The sequence below is a fragment of the Aulonocara sp. 'chitande type north' Nkhata Bay genome, linkage group LG19 (genome assembly GCF_057382095.1).
Source record: "Aulonocara sp. 'chitande type north' Nkhata Bay isolate Kocher_YH1m ecotype deep benthic linkage group LG19, A_spYH_male_GT1.1, whole genome shotgun sequence".
NCBI classification, from domain to species: domain Eukaryota; kingdom Metazoa; phylum Chordata; class Actinopteri; order Cichliformes; family Cichlidae; genus Aulonocara; species Aulonocara sp. 'chitande type north' Nkhata Bay.
The window spans coordinates 3,549,066-3,560,744 of NC_141362.1; the positions used below are offsets into that span (position 1 = coordinate 3,549,066).

At 44.0% G+C, this 11,679-nt stretch overlaps 1 protein-coding gene across 1 annotated transcript in view; it reads left to right on the top strand.

Annotated features, from left to right (window-relative positions):
- LOC147306325 (protein phosphatase 1 regulatory subunit 37) overlaps positions 1–8,087 on the top strand; it is an 87,529-nt gene extending 79,442 nt beyond the window's left edge. The window contains exon 11 of the mRNA XM_086273749.1: positions 7,965–8,087. Coding sequence (XP_086129875.1) covers positions 7,965–8,087 — 123 coding nt within the window. The remainder of the gene's footprint in view (positions 1–7,964) is intronic.
- The last annotated feature ends 3,592 nt before the right edge of the window (positions 8,088–11,679 follow it).

Here is an 11,679-nt window from a genome sequence, read left to right on the forward strand (position 1 = left end):
GCTGACAGTTTGTGTGTGTGTTCGAAGGCTGTGCTAAACTTTAGTGACACAAGTAATGTTGAAATGAGGATTTTTGGATGAAATTATTACTCAGCTCAGAAAAAGCAAAAATGTACAAACACTATAAAAATATTCTGAACATCAGGGCAGTGTGAAGTTTCCTTCATAGTTCTAGTGGACATGTGCTCTGTGGAAACTGTTCTCGTCTCAGTTTGTTGCTGTGATGAACACATTCCTCCACAGACAGTAAAGCTCATCTGTCCATCCTGCTGCAGTTACGCTGTGAATCAACTTTATCGATTCTTTGAAGTCATGATAGCAAACTAAATGTGAATGTAGAAATGATTTCTAATAAATGCTGATTTAAGACTTTTCCACGTTGTTGTCTGGGACGTGTTTCAGTGACTCTGGTTCATCACCTTCAGCTCCACCCAGTCCCTGTTTAATGACCATAAATTCATCTTTTCTAAAATGCTGCTCTTGTTGTAAAGATCTGTTTCCATGTTTGCACAGACAAAGAGGCAGGGATGACAGAAGTGGTGGGGTGAGGTGGGGGGCTCTCAAGCTGCCATCCAGACCTGCTGCTGCTGTTGGCTGTTGGGATGCTGGGCTTTCCTGTCAGCATCACACCCATCGTCACAGCGATAATTTATGAGGCGGGAAAGAGCATCAGTGATTCTGGCGACCAGCAGCCAGCCAGGACTGCAGCGCCGTCCTTTTATTCTCCATCCTGTCACTTTCTTCTTTACTCGTTCTCCAGCCAGTAACTGCAAACACACTTATAGCCACAAGATAGAAAACTGAAGAAATACAGTAGAAATCCCAATATAAATAATATCTAAGGAGAAAAGCAGGTTAGAGCATGGGCACCATTAAAGTATATTACAGCATTTAATCACTAAAGAAGCTCGTGAAGTGGGAGAGCAACAGAGATTGATGAGGCCTGGGGCCAGTTTAAACACTGATAGCAGGACCAGAGAAGGATCTCTCATCTGTGGATATTCACGCTCCCCACAGCAGGATCTGTAATGATTGTAGTTACTCTGTAACTTTTCCCTGAACTTCAGGGGAAATTGTTTCGATCCATTATTCATAAGTTAACACTTTGCACACCTGAGCATCGTTTTAAATTTCACACTGATTCATGTGGAATATTTCATCATTGCTGAGTGTTATCTCCTTTGGAGCTCTGGCATTTCTCTCATTTCAAATGTTATCAGCCTGCTGACGGGACATTATTAATTGTAATCACCGCCTTAGATATGGCTGCAGGCACCGTCATGCAGTGAAAACCTGAATATATATAACTCACAATGTTAAGAAGATGTTAGTTTAAATAACTGCATGTAAGAACTCAGCTACTGTCAGAAAAAGAGCGTTTTTCATCCCAGACCATCTTTTGTTTCCTACCCATCCAGCAGGTGCAGCAGGCAGAATTATGGCTGGATGCTCTGTTGCATTAGTTTTGTTTATTCTCTTGATTTTATTATTCATATTACTGTGTTGTGGATGTAATGCTGGAGCAGACAGGTGTAAACACCAGAATGGGGAAAGAGAAGAGAGCAGAGAAAGTCGAGGGTGAAGTAAGCAGACACGCCCCCAACTGCTCCATCTGTGAGGATCGAGGCCCAGCGAGCCGCAGACCCAGGCCTCGCCATATTCACACACACAGTCACACATCCATCCACTCCACACTAAGGTGTGGACGACAACCAGCAGTGATCCCAGGGTGCAGTCCCATCCTCAGACCTATCCAACCATGGCGCCAGGCTGGTTGTAGCTAACGGGGATGTAGAAGCCCCGCCCGCTCTGTTCCCCCTGCCTGTCTGTGTTAAAAATGACCGTGTGCGTGTGTTTGTGTGAGTATGACTGTATGAAAACTTGATTGCTCTTAAAATTGATGGGAGAGATACAACACAAGCACAAGACTATTGGTCAGCAGTGCTCATCAACGCGCCAGGACCTGCAGCTGCACCCGGGAGGCCAGCTCCCCGACCTGGGGTCAGCACCTGAGGCCCCCGTCCCAGGACTGGAAAGCAGCACCCGCCCCAGTCACCCACCTGTTATCACGATCCTGGGTCACATGACTCAGCGTGTTGAATTTGAATATAAATTTAATGTTTATGTTTAAGTTCTTGGGTTAAGGTCATTCCTGTTGTGCTTGGGTTCCTGTCATAGTTCATTGGTGTGTCTTCACCTCTCTGTCGCTCGGCCTTCATGTGTTTCATGTCCATGTCTCATTATGTTTCCTGTTTTATTTTGAAGAGGTCTGGCTTCCATGTTCATTGTGTTTAGTTCAGTCAGCTGTTTCCCCGGGTGTTTCCACCCCCCGATCACCTCCTGTGTGTATTTAGTCTGTAAGTGGTCTGTTGTTTCCCATCATGTTTCCAGGTCTCATGTGTCCATGTCAGGTTGTGTTTTAGTTCACCCACTTTAGGTTAGTTTTGCATCGGTTTGCCTTTTGTTAATTCCAGTTGCGTTCCACATCCCATTGTGTCTGCGTCCATTGTTCTCTCTCCACACTGTCAGCATTCACTGACCGTGACACCTGTTATGGATTTCAACTGTTGATATTCAAGAAACATAGTTGTTGAGCCCATATTTGACAACCTGAAACGAAATAAAGTTTCCATCTTGAATAACTGAAAACTGGTTTGATCTATGTCAGGTCCAGCTCCAGTCCTCGAGAGCTGCTGTCCTGCGGCTTTCAGATGCATCCTTGTTCACACCTGAATCAGGCTTGTTACCGAGCCTTTGCCAAACTCTGTGGCATGCTGAAGAAGTAATCCAACCATTTCAGCTGTGTTGGAGTAGTGATGCAGCTAAAAGCTGCAGGACAGTAGCTCTCGAGGACTGGAGCTGGACCCCCCTGCTCTATGTCATAGTAATGAACAGAGGTGGGACCAAGTCATTGTTTTGCAAGTCTCAAGTAAGTCTCAAGTCTTTATCCTCAAGTCTCAAGTCAAGTCTCAAGTAATGTCAGGCAAGTCAGAGTCGAGTCTCAAGTCACTGGTGTAAAAGTCCGAGTCAAGTCACAAGTCTGAAACTTTGAATTTCAAGTCCTTTAGAGTCTTTAAAAAAAAAAAAGCATGTTGCAGTTACATGCTAAATGTAAATATTAGACCATGTAATTTTTAAATCTGTGTTTTTCTCAACACATGACGAAATAGTGAAAAATCTGGTTAATTTGATTGGCTGTGATACAGCTCACGCACACATACGTACAGAGTGTGGTTTGAATAAATGAAGTGAATTAATGGTGCACATTTTCTATATAATATGCGTGTTAAATTTTATATTTGGGATGAAATATCAAGTCTTTTCAAGTAAACCGGTTCATGTCCAATTCAAGTCCCAGGTCATTGGTGTAAAAGTCCAAGTCAAGTCACAAGTCTTAGAACATTTTTTCAAGTAAAGTTTAAAGTCATAAAATTAATGAGCATCGTTAATGAATGGTAGTTGTAGGCCAACCTTGGCTTTTGCAGTTTTCAGACTTATTTGTAATGGTTTGTTTTTCCATGAAAAGTTTCAGCCTCGTGACTGAAACCATGACTCTGTCCATGAGAGATACAGGCGTGAGATCATCATCTAGTATTTTATAAGAGGAACACAGTTCAGTTGAACCAAGTCTGAGAACTTGGTGGAAACATTTATACTTGAATATTTAATTTAACCCAACTGCTGAATTACTCCAGTTGACAGAGTAGTGAGAACTACTGTTAGGGAAAGTAATACATCACCAGTATATAGGCTTATTTTATGGTCTGTATTTTTAATTATATTCCTTTAACATCTCCACTTTGACAGCTTTCTGCTGTTAGCGGCAGGGTCAGCAGGCAGTCCTGTCTGATTTTATAAAATTGCAAGAAAGTCGGATTCCTTAGAAGCAAAATGTAAATACAGTGGGGCAAAAAAGTATTTAGTCAGCCACCGATTGTGCAAGTTCCCCCACTTAAAATGATGACAGAGGTCAGTAATTTGCACCAGAGGTACACTTCAACTGTGAGAGACAGAATGTGAAAAAAAAATCCATGAATCCACATGGTAGGATTTGTAAGGAATTTATTGGTAAATCAGGGTGGAAAATAAGTATTTGGTCACCTCAAACAAGGAAAATCTCTGGCTCTCACAGACCTGTAACGTCTTCTGTAAGAAGCTTTTCTGTCCCCCACTCGTTACCTGTATGAATGGCACCTGTTTGAACTCATCATCTGTATAAAAGACACCTGTCCACAGCCTCAAACAGTCAGACTCCAAACTCCGCCATGGCCAAGACCAAAGAGCTTTCGAAGGACACCAGGAAAAGTATTGTAGACCTGCACCAGACTGGGAAGAGTGAATCTACAATAGGCAAGCAGCTTGGTGTGAAAAAATCAACTGTGGGAGCAATCATCAGAAAATGGAAGACATACAAGACCACTGATAATCTCCCTCGATCTGGGGCTCCACGCAAGATCTCATCCCGTGGGGTCAAAATGATCATGAGAACGGTGAGCAAAGATCCCAGAACCACACGGGGGGACCTGGTGAATGACCTGCAGAGAGCTGGGACCAAAGTAACAAAGGTCACCATCAGTAACACACTACAACGGCAGGGAATCAAATCCCGCAGTGCCAGACGTGTTCTGCTGCTGAAGCCAGTGCATGTCCAGGCCCGTCTGAAGTTTGCCAGAGAGCACATGGATGATACAGCAGAGGATTGGGAGAATGTCATGTGGTCAGATGAAACCAAAGTAGAACTTTTTGGTATAAACTCAACTTGTCGTGTTTGGAGGAAGAAGAATACTGAGTTGCATCCCAAGAACACCATACCTACTGTGAAGCATGGGGGTGGAAACATCATGCTGTGGGGCTGTTTTTCTGCCAAGGGGACAGGACGACTGATCCGTGTTAAGGACAGAATGAATGGGGCCATGTATCGTGAGATTTTGAGCCAAAACCTCCTTCCATCAGTGAGAACTTTGAAGATGAAACGAGGCTGGGTCTTCCAACATGACAATGATCCAAAACACACCGCCCGGGCAACAAAGGAGTGGCTCCGTAAGAAGCATTTGAAAGTCCTGGAGTGGCCTAGCCAGTCTCCAGACCTCAACCCCATAGAAAATCTGTGGCGGGAGTTGAAAGTCCGTGTTGCTCGGCGACAGCCCCAAAACATCACTGCTCTCGAGAAGATCTGCATGGAGGAATGGGCCAAAATACCAGCTACTGTGTGTGCAAACCTGGTAAAGACCTATAGTAAACGTTTGACCTCTGTTATTGCCAACAAAGGTTATGTTACAAAGTATTGAGTTGTATTTTTGTTATTGACCAAATACTTATTTTCCACCCTGATTTACCAATAAATTCTTTACAAATCCTACCATGTGGATTCATGGATTTTTTTTTTCACATTCTGTCTCTCACAGTTGAAGTGTACCTCTGGTGCAAATTACTGACCTCTGTCATCATTTTAGGTGGGGGAACTTGCACAATCGGTGGCTGACTAAATACTTTTTTTGCCCCACAGTAGATGAGCAGTGGTTCAAGACGCCTGCACAGTGCTGTGTGATAATCTGTCCTCTTACATGCCACATGGATTTGGTAATCACTGAGGACAGATTTTGATGAGGTCAGCTGTCACTGAGGAAGCACTGGACTTCTGCTTGGAAACAGTGCCCACACACTCCACGTGTACTGTGTCAGGGTTCAGAACCAAACTGGTCCACCAGTAAAGTGAAATGGTGCTTGGGTCCACCTAATGGGAGTGTACTCTAAGACCTCCTGAGGACGGTTAACTGACTCGGGCCACAAATTCATCAAGAACCGTCTGCTGACTTTTCCTCTGTTGAGAGTACACTAACAGTACTCTAAGGGTCTGTTTTATATATACATTTACATTAAAGTGTTTCAGTGGCCATGTTCATTACTACAAAATGAATGAAATAGTTTGTTGTTCTGCTTTTGTCACCGATTTAAACTTGAACACACCGATGTTCCTAAACAAACGCACTGACACATGTGAACACATTTATTCATTTCTGTGACTACAAGAAACCAATTCAAATGAATCACAGCAGTTTTTAAATCATTCATGTGTCAAAGTCTGGGATCATGTTCACATCAGAAACACAACACAATCAGGACAGTCAAAGGTAAATGAGCTGAGGGCCGCTGCTGGCACTGTCCTCTCATTGGACACTTTAGTGTTCATGTAGTAGAAAAACAAACGAGGAAACAGCCACAGATATTTCCTGTTTGTTTGTTTGTTTCGTATGTAACAGAATCAAAGTGCAGACCTGAGTGTACATGTTTGTGACTCTGACTGAACTAACAGCCAGTCCCTCAGCATGTTTGTCTCTCCGCTCATGTTACCTTCATATTAAATCGTTTAACCCTTTAAGACCTACCATAGAACCAAGTCCGCCAGAGCTTATATTATATTTTTACATGCTGTGGAGCCATTTCTGGGAGCATTTCAAGTTGCTATACATCAATACAACCATTAGAGCCCAGATTTTAATAATATGTCTGCATTAAGTGCATAGTAATTACATAAATTGCAAAAAAGTGCAATAAACTACAAAAAAATTGAAAATCGTTTTTGTTTTTTTAACATATATTTCTAGTTAGAGAAATTTAAGAGGCTTATCCCTCAAAACTGTAAATGCAAAAAAGTTGCACAAACTAGTTTCCCACCACAGGAAATTTATTTTGAGTGTCTTCATAGTTTTATTTTTGAAATACACCAATTTTTATACACTGCAGGAAAAACGAAAATAAATATTATACTGCAAATTTGCAAAAAAGCAGCATATGCATCAAAATAAACTATTTCCAGCAGTGCAATATGAGTCCTCAGCATCCCAGGAACGACACAGAAAGTCATAAAGTCAAACATAACTTTTAAAAACACCACTATAGGCTCATAAGGTCCTGAAGCTAAAAAAAAACCCAAAAAACTACATTTCCGCAAAAATGACGTCACTTCTGGATTCGGGCAGGTCATGGCGGACATGCGATAGTTCACGCTGACGTCTATTCCAACGTAGGAAGTGTTACGAACAGCTGATCGGAATGATGGAATATTATGTTTTTGTTGCTACAAGTGGTTTTTATGTCATTTTTGCAAAGCTGTATGTGGAAGGAAACTGTGACCGAGGACAATCTAGTGATTTTTGAGGCATTGCTTACATCAGACCAAAGTGTGGGGCCCCCAGGGGGGCGCAGAGCCATTGCAGGGGGGCGCGGTATGAAAAGGGGGGGAGAAAAAACAAAACGCTTGGACACTGCTAGCACGGGGCGCCCACAGAAATGCAAAGCAGGAGATGAAGCATCGCTGAATATGTTTCCAAACCAACTTCATTCTAAGCCAAAGACGAGAAAATATGATGAAGCAAATCTTCCCTTTGGCTTCACCTGCACAAGTGCCGAGGTCGGTCTCCCTGCAGGATTGGTTTCCCTGCGTCGGGAGCAGCGCTGGGCTGTTCATATCACGGACAAACAGGATCCCACAGCTGTTTATGTTTTTAAACCCATTTTGCACAGTATTCCTCGTCCACACGTAAACGCAAAAAAGGAGTTTAAAAAATCTCCGTTTTCAGTGAATCCAAACGCCGTTTCCGTGTGGACGAAACAGCTGCATTTTCAAAAATACCCGTGTAGGTGTGGACGTAGTGTAAAAGAGTTAGTAGTTTATTTTATTACTACCTGCAGTTTACTTGTATTTGCTTAATTGTTTACTAAATGTTTGAGGTGTGAAAGAAACCGCAATGGAGCAAAATATGGGCGTGTGGTTGGAGGATGTGGTTGTGTGTGCGCACGTGCACGCGGGGGGCGTGAACATTTTTCTTGTAAAACAAAGGGGGGCCCAGCAAAGAAAGTTTGGGAGCCACTGTCTTACATTGTCTCAACACTGATGAGCTGATGTTTAATGTCTAATGTTGCTACTGACAAAGTAACGATTTTGTGCTTGTGTGTGTGTCCAGGACGAGTTCCTGAAGGAGACGGAGACAAGGCTTCGATCTGACATCGCCCAGCGGTGCCTTGCCAATGCTGATCACTTCAGCCTCACAGCAGAAAAGCCTGAAACTGACGAGACCAACAGATGAACTGAGAGCAGGACTACTGCCCCAGCTAACCGCACGCTCAGAGGAGCCACAATGGCCGACCTTGTACAGACCACCTCAGGCACAATGCACGGATTCACTCAGAGACAATGTGTCCCACTGTCCCCAATCTAAACAGCTGACTAGCGGATATAGTATGTGAATTATAATTCCATTGCAAATAATGATAACCATAAAACTCCAAATCCGGGTAATAAAGGCAGAATACAGCTCCCTAATGAAACGCTGGCCTCCCCGCTGCTTCCAGCCTAATGTTCCCGCTGAGCTGCTCGCCACTTTCCATAAAGCAATTTTGCAAGCCCACTTCAAATGTGAATCACCTAGAAATGAAGAGAAATGTCCCCCCGCCCCCATCTCCCCGTCCCTCACACCTCCACCCCAAACTTCTGAACTCCTCCACCATCACCCCCTCCCTCCGCTTCACACTAGGATGCTGCATGTGCCGCAAATCCCTGTTTGCATGTGTTCCATCATCACTTAATGTTCACAGTGATGCATTGTGGGACAGTCCTTAGAGAAGGTTTGTGTGTCCATGTTTGTGTAAGGATGTAGTGTTATTACTCTGACAGAGTATGTGCATTAATCAGCTGGGAAGCACAGCAGTGCGATGTGAAGGCTGAGCAGTGTGCATACAGCTGGAGCACAAACAGAGGTGTCTGTCAGGCTGCTTTCACAAAGTGCAGGAGCACAGGGATGGTGGACGGACAGTTCAGATGTGAACAGGAAGTTTAACTCTGAAAACAAAAGCATGCAAATGTTGCAAAAAGGTGTTGCATTTTGAGGAGAAATCAGCGAAGAAAAGCTGAATTTGAGTGAACAAAAGTCATTCCTGCGTGCAAAAACTGTATTTCCGTGTTTGCTATCATCCACACACACAACAGCAGCCCCTCTCCATCAGGTTTTGCGCTCGCTCGCAATGTGTTGCTCGCTCTCTCAACATTTCTGCCCGTGTGCGCTCAACTCTTTCTCTACACCGTTATATTTGTGACACCGTTTTGTGGCTGTTCTGGTCTCCAATCAGCTCGAAATGATGAAACGCAATATCCCAGAATGCATTTCGTCCAAAACTCAAACGAGGCAGTGGCGGAGGAACACAGAGGGGCGGAGTTTGAAATATTACTCTGTCTGGGTCACAAAATCAACTTTAAAGATATTTTCATGTGAGGATGTTTCTGTGTAAACTTCAAATACCTGCTCGATTCATCAGGACATCACATATTTGCATAAGTGCTCTAAGGTTTTCAGAGCTGCCTGTTACCCACCAGCTGACCGGGTCACTCGGGTTGTCTTCTTTGCTCTCAGTTTTGAGCCCTATTAAAGATTAATATCAGTCTGTACGTGCTTTTCTTCAAATTCTTTCATTCTCACTCGCTTTTGCAACTTTGTACTTTTGTGTTACTCGCAGCAACAACTCCACCTCATTGTTAGTCCATTTAAAAAAACTCGGTGCTTTTCCTCGACTTTTGAAAAACGGCAGACACAAACAAGGCAGTTTGAATCGTCTTGCGTTTCACGCATGCGCAGGACCGGAGCGTAAGCGTTTTCTGCCGTTCCAGTGAGGATGAACAACTCTCTAAAAGAAAACGATAGTGTGGACGCCGAGCGTTTTCAGACGTATACGCCGTTTTCAGACTTATCCGGGCTAGTGTGGACGTAGCCTTTCAGATCCTTCCCAGTCACCTTAACGCCCACTCACATCCTGGGCCTTCTGACCTCAGTAAGTCACGTGATAGGGTGGGGCTAGGTCTCACAGCGGGTTCAGCTGAAACTTTGACTGATTGTGACCTCCACCCGTTTTCACACCTTGGCTCGTGTGATTATGTAGAGGGTCAATAGGGGGTCCAGGACCCTCTTGGGGGGACACTGCCACAGCTCTCAGAGCGACTCTCCACCAGTCGCTCTGAGAACTGAAGAAGCTTCGCTGAGGTGAAACATCTTCAAGGAACCTTAAAGAAGTCCAGACGCTTTTCTTTCCAAGCTCCTTACACTACGATGACCTGGATGACTGAGAACCTTCACAGACATATATAGTATATAAACTATAACCAATCAGCTACAAGAAAATGTTATTGGGTGATTTCAGGGCTAGTATGTACCAATCCTGTTTTTGTTATTTTGTCATATGATATGATGATCCCGTTCTTTGTACAGAGCCAGTGCTATCATACATGTAGAAACTTCACAGCTCAGTTAAAGCTACATGGATGAACAGTTAGCGAACATATTTAGAACAAACCACACTCATAACATCTGGTCTCCAAATGTAGTCCAGGTCCTACTGAGCTGTAACTATTTTCTTCTCATAACTTTGATCAGTTTTCATCAGTCACCAGATCATTCATTTAGATTAATTTTAATTATTAAACATTAATAGACTGGTGACAAGCATGGATGCATGGATGCATGGATGGGAGAGAAAACCTCAACAATCAGGTCAGAGCTATTAGCAACCCCGTGGTGAAAGTGGGGAGGAAGAACTCCCTGCTAACAGGAAGGGACCTTTGGCAGGACTCAGAGAGGGCCATCCATCAGCTCCAACCAGCATGGGTGGGAAAAAGCTATAAAATAGTTGATCTCATGATTCATTGTGGAGCACGTGGTCACTGGTCTGATGATGTAAACTGTATGGGTCGAAGCCTTTTCTTTAAGCGGGATAGTGTGGCGCATGTTTCAGTGTGATGCAGTGCTAAAGATCAGAGCGTTAGCTCACGATGCTCTGAATAACACCTGTTTCCATTCATCTCTTATTAAAACTGCAGCTAATCCGCACAACTTTTGTTTTTATTCATGTTGTTGAACCATAATTCACGGTCTTCATCAGATGTTGAAACAACAGTTGTTTAATGGATCAAATCCCCAAAATAAATCCGATTTGTTCACTCTGAGGCATGTGCAATAAATTCTACTGTAACACTGTTTGCCCCTCTACAACTTACAGCTTTATTTAGATGGAAATAAACATGTAAAACGCAGACATTTTGTAAATGTATATTTCTTGTCCGGAAGCTTGTGTAGTTCGGTGGAGCTGCAGACTGCATGTTTTTCAAGTGGAAAGTTCAAAAAATACCCCAAGGCTTGAGCTGATACCTCCTCCTCTCCACCAACACATTACAGGACCCCGTGACTGACAGATGAGATCAGACGAGTGGATTTAGCAGGGGAGCTCTCTGCCTGTCTCCACAGGACCTGAGATTCACACTCTGTGTACCTGCACATATACCCACACATCCGCCCAGCTGACACTCTGCTGCCCCCAGAGCCAGAGTGGGAGGTGTGTGAAATTTTTCTGTGTGTTGAGGGAGACTGACAAGCAGCATGGAGCCATGAGCATCAGCTACCCCTCCCCCACCCCACATTTCCCCTGATTTTTCACTTCCTCGTCTTCAACCGTCATCTCCTCCTCTGTGACCTCCATCATAGCCCACATGGGCATGGCGCTCTCCCAGCTGGATCCAAGTCAAGCCAAAGTGGCCTGAGGAGTGGTTTTGAGCCCCAACTGAAGTTTCCTTACCCCCACCCCCACTACCATCCACTCACGCCTCCCTGAAGCCTGGGAGATCTGAACCTGATCCAG